This window comes from Anas platyrhynchos, chromosome 8 (assembly GCF_047663525.1).
Source record: "Anas platyrhynchos isolate ZD024472 breed Pekin duck chromosome 8, IASCAAS_PekinDuck_T2T, whole genome shotgun sequence".
Lineage (NCBI taxonomy): Eukaryota > Metazoa > Chordata > Aves > Anseriformes > Anatidae > Anas > Anas platyrhynchos.
In genome coordinates this window covers 38,155,969-38,175,644 of record NC_092594.1, presented here as the reverse complement: position 1 = coordinate 38,175,644, position 19,676 = coordinate 38,155,969, and the positions used below count along the sequence as shown (strand labels likewise).

Sequence of the window (19,676 nt, the reverse complement as noted above, 5' to 3'; positions counted from 1 at the left end):
CTTGGGAAAGTGGAGGCCGGGGAGCCGGGGCCGGGTGGCAGCAGCCAGCTGGCAGCGCCAGGGCACAGCCTGGGGTGCCAAAAAAAACCCCGGCTCCGGAGCTGGGTACGGGCAGGCCCACGAGGTTGCAGTGGGAAGTCCTGTTCCAGCGTGCTCCTGGTGTGCCCAGGGCGTCACGTAGCAGAGCATTAATTAATCTAACGACATGGGGGGGCTCTCATCTCGCGGGTGGGGTTTGCTGAGGCTCGGGGGCACCGGGGCTGGGAAGGGCCAGGGATTGGCAGCAGGATGGCACGGCGGGGAGCCCCCCGAGACCCCCTGAGACCCCTTGATGGCACGGCACAGCATGGCACGGCACAGCACGGCACGGCACGGCACGGCACGCAGTGTCCCAGATTTTCTCCCCCCCCTCCAACCCCATCAGCCTTTCGGGGCCACATCGAGTGGGAAGGGAAACGTGGGGGGGCCCCACAGACGCCTCCGCGCTGCCGTCACCTTCCCGGCCGCCCACGCGCAGGCGATTGCATCTCGCAGAGACTTCCTCGCCCTCCGTGCGCCCCACAAGTGACATCCGCCGGGACCCAGGGCACGTGTGTGTCCCCCGGCACCCCATATCCCTGCTGCCTGGCTCCCGGGGACACGATTAAAGTTAGCAGGGATTAATTAATTAATTCCCTGCTCGTTATCCTCGGGGGGCTCGGCGCTGGCCGGGCGTGCTAAAATTGTGCCGGTGAGTCAGTGGCCGGGTTGGGCAGGAAGGAAAGGTAGGGCTGGGGTGTGCTGGGCGGCCGGGAGCCGTGGGGACACGGGGACGCGGGGACGTGGTGGCACGTGGCCCTGGTGGCACGTGGTGCTGCGCCGGCACGTGGCGTGGCACGGGCAGGAGGAGGGTGCTGCGGGCAGGAAAAGCTCCGTGGCTGCGGGTTTCGGTGCCGGCCGGGTACGGGGGGCTGCTGGCAGCACCGGGAGGCATCGGGGCGAGGGGAGGTGGGCGCAGAGCGGGGCTGAGCTGCAGCAGTGCCTGCGCCAGGGGCTGGGTTTGGTCTCGTCTTCGCACCAAGCAAGGCAGTTTTTTCTAAAATAACCTACTTTTTTTTTTATTTTTTTATTATTTTTTTTTCCCCTTTCTAGGCTGCCTCACTGTGCTTCATCCCCGCCCCGGGTGCCACGGCCCCATTCTGCGCTTGTGGGGAAACCCCCCAGGGACACACAAACCCGTGCCATAAGCACGTGCCCCGCTGCCATGCAGGGACCCCAGGGATTCCCGGTGCCCTCCCCACGTGTGGTGCCCCCCACACCTCCTAATCCCCCCCCGGCTCCCTGTGCAGTGCTGTGCCCCCACGCCTGACCTCTGTGCGGTTGCCCCCCCTTGGTGTAACACCCTAAAGTCACAGCCCTATAAAGTGCCCACCGTGCAGTGCCCTGGTGCAATGGTGTCCCCATGCAATGTCCCTGTGAAATGTCCCCATGCAACGTTCCTGAGCAACGCCCCACATGCAACACCCCTGCGCAATGTCCCTGCACAATATCCCCGTGCAATGATGTCCCTGTGCAGTGTCCCCGTGCAATGATGTCCCTGTGCAATGATGTCCCCGTGCAATGCCCTCGTGCAATGTCCCCATGCAATATCCCTGCACGATGTCCCTGTGCAATATCCCCGTGCAATGATGGCCCTGCACAACATCCCCATGCAATATCTCCATGCAATGTCCCCGTGCAACGCCCCCGTGCAATGATACTCCTGTGCAATGTCCCCATGCAATAGTGGAACGTACCCATGCAATGATGTCCCTGAACAATGTCCCTATGCAACGCCCCTGTGCAGTGATATCCCTGTGCAACATCCCTGTGCAATGATGTCCCCATGCAATGATGTCCCTGCACAATATCCCTGTGCAATGTCCCCATGCAATGTCCCTGTGCAGTGATGTCCCTGCACAACGTTCCCATGCAACGCCCGTGTGCAATGATATCCCTGCGCAATGTCCCCATGCAATAGTGCAACATCCCTGTGCAATATCCCCGTGCAATGATGTCCCTGCACAATGTCTCAGTGCAGTGTCCTGACAATGATGTCCCTACACAATGTCCCTGTGCAATGACCCCTATGCAATGTCCCCGTGCAACGCCCCCGTGAAGCGATATCCCTGTGCAATGTCTCCATGCAATATCCCTGTGCAATGGTGTCCCTGCACAATATCCCTGTGCAGTGTCCCTATGCAATGTCCCTGTGCAATGATATCCCCTGCACAATGCCCCCATGCAATGTCCCCATGCAATGATATCCCTGCACAATATCCCCATGCAATAGTGCAATGCCCTGTGCAATGTCCCCATGCAATGATGTCCCTGCACAATATCACTGTGCAATGCCCCTGTGCAATGATATCCCTGCACAATGTCCCCATGCAATAGTGCAATGTCCCCGTGCAATGTCCCCATGCAACATCCCCGTGCAATGTCCCCATGCAATGTCCCCGTGAAGTGATGTCCCTGCACAATGTCCCTGTGCAATGACCCCCATGCAATGTCCCCGTGCAATGCCCCCATGCAGTGATATCCCTGTGCAATGTCCCCATGCAAAAGTGCAACATCCCCATGCAATGATGTCCCTGCACAATATCACTGTGCAATGTCCCCATGCAACGCCCCTGTGCAATGAGATCTCTGTGCAATGTCCCCATGCAATAGTGCAACGTCCCTGTACAATATCCCTGTGCAATGATGTCCCTGCACAATGTCCCTGTGCAGTGTCCCTATGCAATGTCCCCGTGCAATGATATCCCCTGCACAATGCCCCCATGCAATGTCCCCATGCAATGATATCCCTGTGCAATATCCTCATGCAATAGTGCAATGCCCTGTGCAATATCCCCATGCAATGATGTCCCCGCACAATATCACTGTGCAATGCCCCTGTGCAATGATATCCCTGCACAATGTCCCCATGCAATAGTGCAATGTCCCCGTGCAATGTCCCCATGCAACATCCCCGTGCAATGTCCCCATGCAATGTCCCCGTGAAGTGATGTCCCTGCACAATGTCCCTGTGCAATGACCCCCGTGCAATGTCCCTGTGCAACGCCCGTGTGCAATGATATCGCTGTGCAATGTCCCTGTGCAATAGTGGAATGTCCCTGTGCAATGATGTCCCTGCACAATGTCCCCATGTAATGTCCCCATGCAATGATATCCCTGTGCAATATCCCCATGCAATAGTGCAATGCCCCTTGCAATATCCCTGTGCAATGATGTCCCTGCACAATATCCCTGTGCAATGACCCCATGCAATGTCCTCATGCAATTATGTCCCTGCACAATGTCCCTGTGCAATGACCCCCATGCAACGTCCCCGTGCAACGACCCCATGCAACATCCCCGTGCAACATCCCCATGCAATGTCCCTGTGAAGTGATGTCCCTGCACAATATCCCCGTGCAGTGTCCCCATGCAATATTCCCGTGCAATGATGTCCCTGCACAATGCCCCTGTGCAATGACCCCCATGCAATGTCCCTATGCAACGCCCCCATGCAATGATATCCCTGCACAACGCCCCCATGCAATGATATCCCTGTGCAATGTCCCCATGCAATAGAGCAACGTCCCCATGCAACGTCCCCATGAAGTGATGTCTCTGCACAATATCCCCATGCAATGTTCCCGTGCAATGTCCCCGTGCAGCACCCCCGTCCGATGATACCCCTGTGCAATGTCCCCATGCAATAGTGCAATGTCCCCGTGCAATATCCCTGTGCAATGATGTCCCTGCACAATATCACTGTGCAATGTCCCCATGCAACACCCCCGTGCAATGAGATCCCCGTGCAATGTCCCCATGCAATGGTGTCCCTGCACAATGTCCCTGTGCAATGCCCGTGTCCAATGATATCCCTGCACAATGTCCCCATGCAACAGTGCAACGTCCCCATGCAATGATGTCCCTGCACAACGTCCCTGTGCAATCACCCCCATGCAATGTCCCCGTGCAATGCCTCCGTGCAATGATATCCCTGCACAATGTCCCCATCCAATAGTGCAACGTCCCCGTGCAACATCCCCTTGCAACATCCCTGTGCAATGTCCCTGTGCAATGTCCCCGTGCAGTGATGTCCCTGCACAATATCCCCGTGCAATGTCTCCATGCCTCCATGCAATGTCCCCATGCAATGATGTCCCTGCACAACGTTCCCATGCAACGCCCGTGTGCAATGATATCCCTGCGCAATGTCCCCATGCAATAGCGCAACATCCCTGTGCAACATCCCTGTGCAACGATGTCCCTGCACAATATCACTGTGCAATGCCCCTGTGCAATATCCCTGCACAATGTCCCCATGCAATAGTGCAATGTCCCCGTGCAACATCCCTGTGCAACATTGCCGTGCAACATCCCTGTGCAATGTCCCCACGCAATGTCCCTGTGCAATGATGTCCCTGAATAATATCCCCGTGCAATGTCCCCATGCAATAGTGCAACATCCCCGTGCAACATCCCCGTGCAACAATATCCCCGTGCAACACCCCCGTGCAAACACACCCCCATGCAACCCCCCCTTTCCCCCTCCCCCCTTTCCCGCCTTTCCCCTCCCCCTCCCCTATCCCTCCCCCTCCCCTATCCCTCCCCTTTGTGCCCCTCCCCTGTCCCCTCCCCCCCCGCCATGTCTCCGCGTTCCGCGCGCAGCCGCCGGGGGCCGGGTGTTGGTGCCGGGGGGGGGGCGGGAGCAGCCCCCGGGGGAGCCCCCGCGCGCGGCGATGCGGAGCGGGGCCGGGGCCGTGGCGGGGCCGTGGCCATGGCGCTGCCGCCGCCGGGCCCCCCCCTGTGCCTGCGCCTCCTGGCCGCGGCCTTCTACGGCCTCAGCTCCTTCCTCATCGTCGTGGTCAACAAGAGCGTGCTCACCGCGTACGGGTAGGGCTGCACCCCCCCCCTGCCTCCCCCCCCCCCCCCCCCAAAATACACCGATATCCCGGTGCCCCCCCCCCCCAGCCCCGTTTTGGGGTCGGGGTCCCGCTGACGGCCGCGCTCTGCCCGCAGGTTCCCGTCCTCGCTCTGTGTGGGGTTGGGGCAGGTGAGTGGGGGTAGTCCCGTTAAACAGCCCCCCCCGGTAACCCCCCGACCCCCCCCGAAACCCCCAATCCCCCATTGACCCCCCCAGTCCACCCCCGAGACCCCCCAAACCCCCCAACCCTGCCAGTCCCCCCATAACCCCCCCAATCCATCCTTAGTCCCCCCATAACCCCCCCCAGAAACCCCCATAACCCCCCAGTACCTCCATAGTCCCCCCTTAACCCCCCCCAGTAGCCCCATAACCCCCCCAGTCCCTCCTTAACCTCCCCCCTTTACCCCCTTTAGCCCCCCCAATACCCCCTTGACCCCCCCAGTGCCCTCCACAATACCCCCCAGTTCCCCCTTGACTCCCCCCAATCCCCCCATAACTCCCCCAATCCCTTCTCAACCCCCCCAGTACCCCCCATAATACCCCCAATACCCCCTTGACCCCCCCGTACCCTCCATAATACCCCCCAGTACCCCTTCACCCCACAAATAGCCCCACAACCCCCCTTTTAACCCCCCCAGTACCCCCCATAATACCTCCCAATACCCCTTAACCCCCCCGATAGCCCCATAACCCCCATAATCTCCTTTTAACCCCCCCAATACCCCCATAATACCCCCAATACCTCCTTGACCCCCCCCAGTACCCCCATAATACCCCCCAATACCCCCCAATACCCCTTTGACCCCCCAATACCCTCAAAATCCCCCATAATCTCCCTTAAACCCCCCCAGTACCCCCCCATAATACCCCCCAACACCCCCTTGCCCCCCCCCATACCCCTATAACCCCCATAACCCCCCCCCTTAACCCCCTTTAACCTCCCTAATACCTCCCATACCACCCCCCAATCCCTCCTTGACCGCCCCAATACCCCCATAACCCCCCCCAAAATCCCTCCTTACCCCCCTAAATCCTCCCCAAACCCCTGTTAACCCCCACATGGGGTCCCGGCGCCCCCCCCCATCCCCTATCCCGCAGATGGTGGCGACGGTGGCGGTGCTGTGGGCCGGCAAGGCGCTGCGGGTGCTCAGCTTCCCCGACCTGGACAGGCACATACCCCGCCGGGTAAGCTGGGGGCACCCCAAAACCCCTTTTTGGGGTCTCCTCGTCCCCCAGTCCACGCAGGTTTGGGGGATCACACATATGGGGAACATCCCCAGGTGCATCCACGTGCTGGGTGCAGCCCCCCAGCCCCTTACTCACCCTGTTTTCCCCCCCCCCCATGTTTTATTTTTAATTTTCCAGACATTTCCTCTACCTCTCCTGTACTTCGGGAACCAGATCACGGGGCTGTTCAGCACCAAGAAGCTGAAGTACGGACGCTCCCCTCCTCCCGGGCCATATCCTCGCTCGTGTGGGGCTGCTGGGGGGCATCTCCCACGTCCCCCCCCTGGGGCTGGGGGCTTTGGGGGGGGTGGGCAGCTCGGGTGGGAGCAGCACGGGTGCTTTGTGCCCCTCTCACTGCTGACCTTCCCCTGCAGCCTGCCCATGTTCACGGTGCTGCGGCGCTTCTCCATCCTCTTCACCATGTTCGCCGAGGGCTTCCTGCTCAAGTGAGTCTTTTCGGCCGATTTTGGGTGGGTTTTTGGGGTGGGTGGAGGTGCTGGAAGGCCCCAAGTGCATGTGCACCTTGCCCATGCCAGCTTTTTTCACACAATAATAGTAAAACCCTTCAAAATTGTAAGGTTTTTGGTGTCTTGCTGCTCGTGCACCTCCTGGTTAGCTTGGAGCTCCTTGGGTTGGGTTCCCCCGCCCGGTGCCGCTCCTCCTGGGTGCTTTAACGAGGATTTTCCCTGCCTGTGACCGATCAGGGTGTCCTCACCCCTTTCTTTCCAGGAAGAAGTTCTCCTGGGGCATCCAGATGACGGTGTTTGCCATGATCATCGGCGCGTTTGTGGCTGCGAGGTGAGCCCCCCGCTTGCTGCTCTTACAACTTCCCTTTGTGGGGCTCTGCTCGGTGTCCGGCAGCCCCATAACCGTGCTGTCCATCCCGAGCACCCAGCAAAACTGATATAACTCTTCCTGACGGCTGCCAGCAGAGCAGAAGCTGTCAGAAATCCCACAAGCGGCGCGCTCTGCGCGGCTCCAAACCCCGAACTTTTTCTCTGCTCCTTTTCGCAGCGCTGACCTGGCGTTTGACCTGGAAGGGTATATTTTTATCCTCGTTAACGATGCCTTAACAGCTGCGAACGGTGCCTACGTCAAGCAGAAGCTGGATTCCAAGGTAGGCTGGCCCCTGGCCGTGCTGCGTGGGGCTGACCTGAGGGGGTGGCACCAGGGAGGCTGGCACCAGGCGTGTGTCACCCGTGGGGGACAAGGTTTTGTGGTCCTGTGTGGAGTTTAAGGACTTGGATTTCTCCAATTTCTAGGAGCTGGGGAAATACGGCCTGCTCTACTACAACGCGCTGTTCATGATCCTCCCCACCCTCACCATTGCCTACTTCACCGGAGACGCGCAGAAGGTAGGGTTCCTGGCCCCAAAAAAGCAAAATCTGTGGTGGCACCGTGCCTCGTGGGCAAAATTTGCTCAGAAGAACATCTCGGTGTTCATTGTAGTGCACTTCTCTTTGCATAACAGCAAATACCCCAGACGTGGAGCTGGGAGGTAGCTCGCTACCCGGGCTTGTAGCTAAGATGCTACGTGGCCTCTGGTGGGTGAGTTTAGGGCAAAGAGTGGTTTGAGGCCAGCTTTTGGGGTAGAGAGGGGAAACTGCCTAAGAAGAAACTGCAAGTCTTACATTTGACTTAAAATCCACAGAGTTGCCTCATCTGAGCCTTCTTGTAACGTTGCAGGAATGGGGAAGTAGAGGAGCAATAAGTGAAACCAAATATTATCTAAAATGAAGGAGTTGAGTATTTTTAGTATAAATGGGATTTTTCAGGCTTTGCTGTCCTCCCCCCTTCCTGTAGCAGCTATATCGGGCTGCTCCGAGGTGATCCTGCCTCCTGTGCTGCCTCATCCCTGGGGGTTTTGGGTTTCCTGCGGGTCTGTGTCCCCGAGCTGACAGCCAGTCGCCCCTGGGGAAGGCCGGTGGCTCTTCTCTTGCTGGGAGCCCAGTGATGAGCCTGGTGAGAGCTGCAGGGACGAGGAGCAGCAGTGAGCGAGGGGCTTCGTGCAGGCAGGCAGGGCTGGGGAGCTTTGGGGATAAAGTGCTCCTTGATAACCAGGAGCTGGCAGCGAGGAGAAAACGCTGCCGTGTGCGCACTGTGCAGCCTCTGTTCGGCCCCGGTTGAAATCTCCTCTCACTGTTTTTTTTGTTTTTTTTTTTTAATTTTCCCTTCCCCCTGAATAAACTCCCGGCGGTCGGGGCGCACAAAGCCGCGCTCTGTCGGGGCTCCTGCGATGAACAGCGCCGCTGTGAGCGCCGGCAGCTGCCCGTGGGGGGCTCAGGAGCTGCTCCCCTGCCTCCTGCACGGCCGCTGGGCCTGGCAGGGCTGGGTGTAATTAAGAAATCCATCAGCAAACAAGGAGATTAAAATCAGGACCGTGCAGGGCTGCAGGCGGGGCAGAGCCCGTGTCCTGCTGGCAGCCAGGGTCACCATCAGCCTCCTCTGCCCCGGGGACGTGTTTTTGGGTCAGCTTCATGTTCCCCAGCTCCTGCTTTGGGCGAGGAGCGAGGTGTTTCACAGCCTTCCTGAGCTGCTGCCTCTCCCAGCACCTACCCAAGGTCTCTGCGTGATCTCGTGGCCAAAGGTCCGGGGGTGCAGCTGTAAACGGCAGCGACGCGGCTCGGTCGGGATTTCTGGGGCAAGGGCTGGGTGCTGAGCGCTGCTCTCGTGGCAAAGTGATCCCAGCACCCGCCTGGGAGGTGCCTCCTGCTCCTCTCAGCTCCCGTGACACCACGGACCCCTTTTTTCCAGGAGGGCTGTGCTTGGGCGTGCGCTGACCCCATGCATCGGGGCGATGCTGGTGCAGGATATTCCCCTGGGGCTGCTCTCTGCTGCTGGGATGTGAAAGCTGGGGTTGGGGATGTCTTGCAGTGAATTACCATCCCTGCTCCTCTCGTTTCTTTGCAGGCGATGGAGTACAAGGGCTGGACAGATGTGTTCTTCCTCGTGCAGTTCATGCTGTCGTGCGTGATGGGGTAAGGATGCTCCCGGGGTGTGTGTGGGGCTGGGGGGGGCACCGGGACCGCACCGGGGCTCCCGGGCTGGGGGGCACAGCAATGGTGAATTTTGGTCAGCTGAGTAATTCTGGGTTAAAAAATATCTTTAGTCCTGATAGAGATGGTACTATGGAAAGCTAAGGTGGATAGTTTTTTTTTTAGTTTTTAGGTTTTTTTTCCACCAAAAATCCAGCAGCACAAATACATTCTAGAGCAGGGGATGCAGGACACGAAGCTGAATTGCCGTGCTCTGAGCGCATCCCGGAGCCTGACCGCGGTCTGTTGTTCCTCCCGCAGGTTTATTCTGATGTACTCCACGGTTCTTTGCACTCAGTATAATTCTGCTCTTACAACTACAATAGTTGGCTGCATTAAGGTGAGTGCTGCAGTTAATTCCCGCTGGCTGCGCGGTGACGTGCACGGCCAGCTCTGGCATAGCTTGTCCTGGGCTAACGAAGTGCAAAATGCCCAGAAAGAGCCAAATCTTCTGGGTCACCTCGTCCTGGGGCGGAACAAGCTGACTATAAAAACAGATGGGTGCTCCTGGGGGTTTTTCTGGTTTTTCTGCCACGTATGAGCTGCCCGTCCGGCAGGGCTGGGGTGGGAGCGGGGGCAGATCTGCGGGCACCGGGGGCCAGGACTGGCATTGCCCTGCAGCCGTGTGCTGTGCCACGTTGCTGCACCCGTGTGCCGTGCTGCTCTGCACTGCTGCCGGAGGAATCAAAGCCTCCATTCATCCAGCAGCCCTAAACCTGACTGCTTTTAATCCCGGATTATACATATTTCCCACTGCCCACAGCCAGGCTTTCCTGTTTCCACATCGCTTTAAAAAACAGAGTGAACACTTGGCTCAGGTTATGCAGACACTCACTCTTGTTCTTGACGTCTTGTTCCCTTTGCAGAATATTTTAATAACCTATATTGGGATGTTTTTTGGAGGAGACTATATTTTTACATGGACAAACTTCATTGGTCTAAATATCAGGTAAGAGCGTGGGGGCTGCGAATTTTTACGCCTCGCAAATGAAAGTCGCTGCGAAGCTGAGACGGTTTGAGCAGTGAGGCACTTCTCTCAGAAAGGCTGTGAGATTGGACTCTTTGCATAGTTGTGGTTTTCAGCTGATGTAGGCAGGAAGGAGAGGAGCCACGTCTGTCTGTGAGCCGGGACAAGTCTCGGCCCCGCGGTTACCCAGGCTGGGAACGGGGGACGCGTTCACCAGCGTAGCTTTGACGTGGGGTTAACTGCTGCTTTTTTAGGAAAGTAATAAAAATAATAATAAAAAAAAAGTGAGGAAGACCAGGTACACTTAATGTTGACACCATGCGGAGGAAAATAGCTCCCTGCCTGGAGCTGGCAGGGGGTGGAAAGGCTCCTCTGTGCCTGGCTTTGCTGGAACAGCGCTGTTGGCCCGCATGGGTCGTGCTTTGCTTTCGGACCTACCCCACTGGCAGAGCTCTTGGGTGTCCTTCCCCTGCCTCTCACTGCCCGGCAGCACAGGAGCTCGGTGCCATTCGTGGCATGGCGCAGAGCAGCTGCTGTGTGTAATTAAGGTAGCAAGAGAAATATTTGCTTTATTTCACCTGCTATTTCAGTGCAGCTTTTGGAAAAGCATTTTCAGCACCGGGGTGTGTTCATCTGCTGCAAAACTTCTGCTTTGGTGGCAGGGTTACGGGGTCTGGTGGACCTCAACCATGTGCCTCGCTTCACGCCTTTATCCCAACCTTTTTATTGCAGTATTGCTGGAAGCCTGGTGTATTCCTACATCACCTTCACAGAGGAGCAACTGAGCAAGCAGTCCGAAGCTGGCAGCAAGATGGATATTAAAGGAAAAAGCTCTGTGTGACCAGGGGAATGCTTCACCTGAAAGCAAAGTGTTCCTGCGGAGCTGATCACCGGCAGAGGACGGCAAGGAATCAGCGGTGTCTGCTGCAGAGGAATGTTGATGCTCTTTAATTTGCACAATCCAGATTGCTGCCTTCAAAAATCATGGGGAAGAGAAATGACTGCACGTGTAAGAATTCATCTGATTAAGGCTGATTGATTGTGAGGAAATCCCGGGGTTTGAATCACGCGGAGACTTGGCAGGAGAGGCTTGCGCAGGCGGTGCAAGGGTTTGGACTGCAGAGGACTCGTCAGCACCTGGGGAAGGTACACGAGCTGCAAACGTGGTGTCGGATGGTCCTCGCCAGCCAGTGCCACCCTCAACAGTTGGCCTCGAGGGCTGGTGGCCCTTGGCTCCGTGCCGAGAGGAAGGGGTTTTTAATACGCCCAGCAGCATTGACAGGTTTTTAAAGGTTGTCTTATACAGCACTTCTTTCTAGGTCTGTCCTCAGATTGTCTTTTGGTTTTAAAAAACGATTCTTTATAATTTTGAGAAAACATTTTTTTTAGTAAAACTGTGTATTAGTGAGTTTTTGTACGCTTTCCGTTGGTCACTAGGAGACCAAGCGCCGTAGGCAATGCGTTTTGTTTCTGGAAGGTAACTGCTAAAAATGTAACTGGTGCTCAGAGAAGCTGCCTCGAGTGGGCTCGTCCATGCGAGTGAGACCGGTGGGGACAGAGGGGGGCTGCTGCCCTGTGCCCCCCTCCCAGTGCTGGGGGCTGGGGGCTTGGTGCCACCCAGCAGCTGCTGCAAGACATTTCCTGACCCTTTTTTATAGCTTCCTGGGTTTTGTTAAACCCTCGGCTTTGCAACTTGCTGCTGAGCTGCTCTTTTGGTGGGCTGGCAGGTACTCGTGGCACTTCCTTGAGCACACGCTCGTAAGTCACATTTTTATTTCCCTCCCCAGGTTTGCTTTGTATCTTTGCTGTGCTGAGGCATTTGCAGTCAGGATGTTGGTTCTGTTGAGAGCTTTTTTTGGTTTATTTCTGAATCTACTGGTTAGATTTATTGTCCAAACGGTTAAAGTATTTTTAAAGCTTATTTTGTTTGTGAACGTGCACACTTCAGTGCCAGGTCTGGATGGTATTGTATGCACTGGGAAAGCCAAGAGTTCCTACAACAGTATTTTCTATGCTATTAATCTACTAAATTTGTTTTCTATACAGAATCTATTTACAAAATTCACCATTTTAGTGATTAAAAAGGTGACCTTTTTATTTGAATGTATGGCAGGCTTTATATGTAAGTCAGTAATGATAGTAAAAAAGGATTTTATGTGCCTCTGTATTTTTGTACCAGCTTCCAATAAAACCAATGACCTTCCTTGGACCTTGTCCCTGCTGTATGTGGCTCTGGGGGCTGGCCCCTCACTCCCTCCAGCGGCAAGCACGGGAGGCTGGAGCTGAGCCAGGTGGGTGCCTGGGGCTGCACACAGCAACACCCAGCACCAGGCTGTGGCCCCAAGATGAAATTCATCAGGGGAAGGGGCCCAGAGCGTGTATGGGAGGCAAAGGCTGCTGTTTTCACCTACAAGGATGGGTTTCGGCAAGTTGTGCTGACGTAGTCAGTTACTGGCACGCTCCGACAGCAGGCACGGGGCTGCAGGGCAGCCAGGAGCAGAAACTCTGCCCCCCTCTGATCAAACCACTCAGGAATTCTGTATGCAGACAGTGTGTTTAAAAAAATAGTTTAATAAGCTTTCTCAGAATTGCAGACAGGGAACAGGGGTAGGACAAGGGAGTTACTAACAGTGCAAAATTACTATGTGTGACAAACTGTATAAAAACTAATTTGTAAATTCCGTGTGTCTGTGGTTGGTGGCTTTAACATCGCTTTAAATAGCCTCTGGAAAGCCCAACAAGGATTTACTCAGTTGAACGGGAGCTTTCAGCTCAGGCTGCAGTCACAAAGCACTCAGTGAAAGCCAGACCACCCCCATCCAGCTGAACACAGCGTGGTAGTGCTTAAAAAACATACCCAGGTGTCACTGCAAGCTCCACCTCGTCAACGCTGGCTGGAAACAAGTCCAAACGTTTCTGGGCTCCAAGGTGTACTGAATGCTTTCTACACAAAATCAAAGTTACTAAACTCCTAGATTTTTAAATAGCTTTAGTAGTGCAATGACTTATCAAGTTATAGTGGCTGCGTTTTGAAGAACATGAACAAAGTATTGTATAAAACACCAGCATGAACAAACTGTAAATTATAATTAAATAGTCTTAAAGTCTAGCTGAGCGTTACATAGGTGTTGATTACGGAATGTCAGGTCTCTTCTAGGTATCACCAGAAAAAGGTAAGATAAAAAAAAAACAAAGCAACATTCCTGAAAATATACACAGTGCTGTATTTCACACACAAGCCTGAGACAATTCACTTATAAACTTTCCTGTAAATTTTTGGAAGTATCTCCAACTTGCAAACAAAAACGCATAACAATAAAATTGAAAAAAGGACTCTAGCTGCAAAGACTTGGAAGCGCCGCACTGCCCTCTGGTCGGAAACCGTCTCAAGCCCACCTCTGAGACAAGGCTGTTATGGTTTGGGGCTCCGTTAGTGAAACGGATCACACAGCAACAGCAACAGCTTGCTTAATCAAGTGATTAAGGCAAAGCCATGCATTACCAATCCTTACCCATGTGCCTCTCAACATTAATTACTGCCTAAAGTAGGTAGGTGTCAACTTCGCACGTCAGCTGAACCAGTCGGAACATCAGTCCAAGCACTTCTGGGAACAGCAGGTGAATGCAGTCCAGGATCTAACCACGCTGATGAAGCTAATCTGGATCCAGGGAATTTGGCTCGTTAATGACCATGAAGTCCAAGTACATGTAGTTGAAGAACAAAACGAAACAAAACCCTTAGCAGATTTTTTTTCAGGTTGATACATTAGTTTCAAGCCATAGGACCCTACATTTAAAACTGGAATCGTGAAGACATACATTTTAAGATCATTTAGGTAAAAACCAATTAAAAATTAACAGCACACTTGTAAGCCACAGGAGGAGGAGGAGGAGGAGACATGATTATAAATTATACAAATGAACAATTTTTCCTATTTTTACTTCAGTAGAACGTGTAGCTGTGGCTCAAAAAAAAAAAAAAGAGGTTTTAAAAACCCACTGGTATTAAGCACCTTTCTATTTCATGGATGTAAGCCCTACTTCAACGACTTTCAAATTGTGCTAGTGGGAAGGGGAGCATCGCCCCGCTCCACACACACATACAAACAATTTTAGTTTCTAGCACGTTAATCTTTAAAGAGTTACCCATACCTACTCTCACTTCTTACATACGTGACTCTCTATATAGCAAACGTCTTTATGTGTATATACTGTACCAAGGATTTCTGGGTGATGTCTCTGCTCCCACTGACCTATCCATCCACGTAAGGTCCATCAGTATTCAGAAATTCGAGATCAGGCAGCAGGTTACCAGCTGCACAGCCATTTCTAACCGGTACAGCCAGAATCACTTGACCCATTTCGTGTCCTTCCTGTGCTCGGTGAAATGTAGATGATGAGAGATATACTGAAAATAGATCAATGAATAATCTAAAACCCGACCCTGGTGAACAAGGTTTAGTAAACTTAAGCATTTGGCTGACATGAAATTTATCTGAGCTCAAAATAAAATGAGAAAATGTAAATGAAAGCAAGAAAATTTGTGCAACGCAAGCATCATGCTTAACAAATTCTTAGCATCACTATTTGTCATAAAACAAGAAAAATAATCTTTTCAAAAATCAAATGACTTCTAACCATTCTTGATGTTAATGATTTACTGTTTGTTGTTTTTTGAGAAGAAAATAACATGTTGGTAACTGATAAGCATTCGTTTTTTTTTTCTAGGTCAATTGGTTTGGTTTGTCTTTTTTTTCTTTTTTTCTTTTTTTTTTTTTTCTAAGAAAAGAGTTCAGCAAAATAAAATGAAGCTGACATTAGACTCAGGATATCAATTCTCTCATAAAAGTTTACCAACTGTACAAGTTAAGAAAATTATACAAGCTTTTGTTTTAAGAAAGGACAGTTCAATCAAGACATAAGTACTGTAAAAATCTTTCAAAGGCTACAAAGAAATCTGGAAAAATACAGAATGTATTTCTTTAGCCCAGATAAGAATATGGAAAGACATCATTGATGTCAACAATTTTACATATACAAACCTGACCTGGTTTAGTTATTACCTTTTAAAACTTCTATATATAAAAATAGTTGTGCTCATAACTTTCAGGATTCATAAGGGTTCCTTAGCAATGGGGTGACACGTTTTTCCTCTCTAGAACGAGTCTCTGTGCCTACTCTGATGCGTGCCTCGGAATTCGCTATTTCATTGTAACTCCCCACAACAATCAGAAATTTAAACCAGCCCCCTGCTTCAACAAATAGGATGCTTTGTTCACTTGTACAATGCTTAAATAGTGTATATACACAGAATTAATTTTCTTTAACGTACTAGGCTGGAAGCATTTTTTCAGAGAATCACTGATTTGTCTCTCAAACATTTTGAAGCGCCTTAAGTGTTCCCAGAACTACAGCTGGCAGCTCTGAGAAACAGAATATTCTCCTACTGCTTTTCAGCACTGACAGAAACAAATAATCAGATCTTAAGAGCCAACTAGAAGGTATAAGGAAAATCTCAGCAGATTGTTTTACAGAACTGGATTTTGTAAGGTAACCCATCAACCCTGAAAATTTTAGACACCCAAAATTTACTCCAAGGAATAAAATCAGCTCTTAATATTCAGTCATCCAAAGATTCTAGTTCTTCAAGCTTCCCATGTGAGTTTGCTTCTTGGAAGAACTCTGATGAACCAGGACTCTCTTTTCCATTGCTGTTAATTCTTCTTCTTTTTAGAGGTCTTTCACTTTTTTCTTCAAAATCATTTTCATTTCTTGAAGTTGAATGAGCAAGTTTTGGGTCAATGGAAAGGTTTTCAGTTTCATACCCATTTGTATCCAGATCTGTGTGAGGTGTTTTCTTGCCACTGGTAGGTCCATTTACATGCAATCCTTCAATTTTTGCTTCATCTTTATTTGGTATCTCGCCTGGCCCGTTAGCAGACACCCCTGCGGTAGAGACATATCACAAAGAGAGTAGAAGCGTTAAGTAGAACAGGAAAAATTGTGACAGGTCGATAAAACAGCAGCCTAACCACTCCCACTGAACTAAAAAGCCAATACTGCTCTTTGTGTCCTCACTGTGTGATGAACAAGTGGTTTATTAGCATACAAATGACAGATATATCATGACAGTTTATGGAAGCCCTCAGAAGCATCAGCAGCTAAGAAAATGTCCCTGAAACCCACAACAGCACAAGCTGCAGGTGGATTGCCCTCACCTGGACAGTTTCTGTAGTTTCTACTCTTTTCACAATCTGATTCAGCTCTCAGGCCCTTCCTCCACTTGCTACAACTTTTACTTCAGCTCCTTCAGGATGGCTGCCCCTTGCTTTTGAGGTTTTAAAAACCCTGCATGGAACTGCTCACAAAGTTAGAGTTACACTACTACAGCAGCATGGGGAAGACAAGACCAGGTAAAGTGCGTTTAAAAGGAAGGTTTTTCTGAGATTTATCTTCAATACATGGTTACTGGCTACATGCAAAGATGTAGCTTTTTTTTAAAAAAGCATTTTTAAGTTCAAGCTGCTAACACCTTGGAAAATATTGAAAACTAAACTAGAGCTGTTTTTAGTGAGGAAAGCTGAACTTCTCTTTTGGCTTGTCGTCTGCAATGCTGCTGTGACTTGGCAACCCGATTTCAGAGGGACGGGGCACTCACCGTTCTGATTACTGCTGCTGGTTGCACCGTCTTCTCTTTCCGACTGGCTGGTGCTGCTGTTGGAAGCGGTAGGAGGCGGGGACGGAGCTCTGCTGGAAGCAGCACTTTCACTTTCATCCAGGAGGCGATCCATGTAATCTCTGCACAACACAAACAGCACACTCAGCACTGCCCTCGCTACTGAAAGCACTGATTTTGTTTGTACAAAAGGATTCACTGCACACACTGCATGCGTGACCTGTTCACATCTTTGCATCTCTTTGAAATGCACCAACTTCTGCAAACTTCAGGGCTTTAAGATCAGCTGTGTTAACTGGCCCGCGTGCGGACTGACCACAACGTTTGCTGACCCACCACTGCAGCCAGCTTACAGAAACTCAGCCCACGCTTGTGCTACATCCCGTAAGATCACGCACAAGCAGGAACATCAACAATGCTGCGATGCTGTGGGCTGTGTTTTCAAGGTGCTGCTCCAAGGCAGGTGCACACTACGAAATAAGTTTTGTGTGTATACAGTCTCGAAAGGGGTAAGAGTTAAAAGCAAATGAAAAGCTTCAGTTAGACAGAAGACACGTTCCCGTATCCGAAATCTATTATGGTCCCACAATTTCGGTCACTAATAGTAAATCTCTTCTGACAGATACAAACAAACACAGCCAGTTGGTAAAGCCCTTCTATTTAGGGCTTTAGTCTGGATTAGCTCCAGAAGCAGCATCCCCTCACACACAGCTATTCTGGAACTGATACTGCACTCTGAATTCCAACAGCTATCTGCAAAAGCTTTCAAGAACAGACAAGCACAATCCATAATGACTCTTCTTCTGATAACACTATTGAACACCATATGCAATCAACAGCAAAAGAATGAGGATATTTTAAGTGATTAACAAGAAAAGATGTCTATCAATTTGGGTAAAAATGGGGAAAAAAAGTGTGGTGGAGGGAGAAGGGCAGACAGACTGTCCCTGACAACTGAGAAGAAAATCCAGCAGCTCTCTAACAGTCTACGTAGCAAAGGAGCCACAGATGGCAACCCTCAATGTCATACTGCTATTTCACTTTGGTGGTCCAACACACAGTTCTAAAATGTTTAGAGAAACAGTAATATTTAAAAGAAGGAAGGATAGACAAGCCAGAAACAAATTGGGAGAAAAAAATAATTGTAAAAAAAAACAACTTGGAGAAAGGCAGCGGAAAGAACAAGACACAAAAATCATAGCATTGGAATGAAGGGCAGAAGATAAGGTTGGCTCACTTGCTCAGATTTGGGGGATGAGAATAAAGAGCCATGCACAGACATTTCCCTCCTTGCCTAGCAGAGTGAACATGGGAAGAAGCTATGCACCACGAAAAAAGCCCTGGTGCAGGGCAGTGTGTTGGCCAGAACGCTTTACAGCCGATGTACTTCAAGCATCCACCACAGCATGGACCACAACGTGTGACTCATGCCCCTGTACAAAACATGCATTTAAAGCAAAACAAGTACTTAAAAAAAAATCACATATTTGCAGAAACGTTGCATTTGTGAAGCATTTAGACAGAAAACGCACCAAATTAAATAGTTGTTCAACACAAATTGTTGGCCTACTTCCAAACAAACGTACTTTAGCAATTACATTATACACACCAATTTGCTTTTCTTATACCCCTTTTTTTTCCTGCCGAAACCTGGGGCTATGGAATCTCTAGATTGTCATTCCATTTCAGACTAGAGAGGTACAAAAGAAAGATTTAGATCCAGCATGTAAAAGCACATAAGAATAATGCACATCTTACGTTACACCAGGATGCAGATTGTATTTCTTCTTTCCAAATCGGGTCTGCTGCGCAAAGAAATCATAACGCTCTGATTTCTTCCACATGTAATAAAATGCTACACACTCACCAACTGATCTTGTTCGTACCTAGGAAATATGTGCCATGAAAATTTTGATGACTTCAAATAGGTTTTTTGTCAAAAAGCTACCATTTAAATCAAAATGCGTGAAATTCAAAGTCAACGCTTCTTTATAAGACATATGAAAGAGTGGAAACTATTGACTCAAAATTTCAGAGGCCCAGAAATTAAAACGCTTTGTAGTAACACTGATGCCATCTCAAGGCGCTGCAAGCAAACCTTCAGGAGAAATATCCATGCCTGTTTCACCACTCTATTCAAGACCAGAATAAGACTGCAGGGCTGTAGACCCTTCCTGCATGTACGCACAGCAAGACTTCTGCACTATCCTGAACCTAGGGTTCACAGTCACAGAGGATTCTGGACTTTGACAAAGCAGCTTGACTACCAGTGTAGTCAGAACTGGAAGGAGTAAATATATTGATTTGTGAAGGAAATTGAGCACAAGAACTTATCCACATTTCTTAAAAAATAAGAAGTAAGAACTACATTTAAAAGCAGTGTTTACCTTATTTGCCTGAATCACATGAAAATCCTTGCCATACGCTTTCAGCCCTTGTTCAAAGTTCCTGCATTCTTCTTCTGTCCAAACAGATAATTCTTCTAAAGGAATGACATAAAGAAAACACTTAACATAAAAGCATATGGCCAGTAAAAGAGAATTTAGTGACAGAAAACATATGGCATTCAAGTTTCTTACAGCACTTTCTGACTAATGAGAACCACCTCCAGAAATTTCACGTACTGGTACAAAAATGAAAATTCTTCCTTCTAGTCAGTAGATGGGAAACTTTGGTTGGCTTGAGTAGCTCGTTGGTTTATAACAGTCCCCTTTTCCTGCCCGGCCACATGGGGGAAATAATCAGGCAACAGAAAGAAGAAGAAGGGCTTAGGAACCTGGTCTCAACATTCTGCCCCCAGAACAGCAGGAAGCAGGCAGGTATCCTGCAACT

The 19,676-nt window shown here is 50.7% G+C and overlaps 2 protein-coding genes across 3 annotated transcripts in view; one reads left to right on the top strand and one right to left on the bottom strand.

Moving 5' to 3' along the window:
* The first annotated feature begins 4,626 nt into the window (after nucleotides 1-4,626).
* On the top strand, nucleotides 4,627-12,377 carry SLC35D1 (solute carrier family 35 member D1). Its single transcript, XM_027463490.3, has 12 exons — nucleotides 4,627-4,908; nucleotides 5,035-5,068; nucleotides 6,038-6,124; nucleotides 6,305-6,372; nucleotides 6,541-6,612; nucleotides 6,896-6,964; nucleotides 7,181-7,283; nucleotides 7,429-7,521; nucleotides 9,077-9,144; nucleotides 9,463-9,541; nucleotides 10,068-10,150; nucleotides 10,901-12,377. Exons 1-12 carry the CDS (start codon nucleotides 4,661-4,663, stop codon nucleotides 11,007-11,009), a joined length of 1,113 nt encoding a protein of 370 aa, XP_027319291.2. The 5' UTR covers nucleotides 4,627-4,660; the 3' UTR covers nucleotides 11,010-12,377.
* A 342-nt stretch (nucleotides 12,378-12,719) lies between these two features.
* Nucleotides 12,720-19,676, bottom strand: part of MIER1 (MIER1 transcriptional regulator) — a 31,774-nt gene continuing 24,817 nt past the window's right edge. For both annotated transcript variants that reach the window (XM_027463489.3, XM_027463488.3), the window contains exons 10-13: nucleotides 19,232-19,326; nucleotides 18,603-18,730; nucleotides 16,827-16,966; nucleotides 12,720-16,114 (exon numbers count right to left, since the gene is read on the bottom strand). In XM_027463489.3, coding sequence (XP_027319290.1) covers nucleotides 15,789-16,114; nucleotides 16,827-16,966; nucleotides 18,603-18,730; nucleotides 19,232-19,326 — 689 coding nt within the window. In that variant the 3' untranslated portion in view covers nucleotides 12,720-15,788. The remainder of the gene's footprint in view (nucleotides 16,115-16,826; nucleotides 16,967-18,602; nucleotides 18,731-19,231; nucleotides 19,327-19,676) is intronic.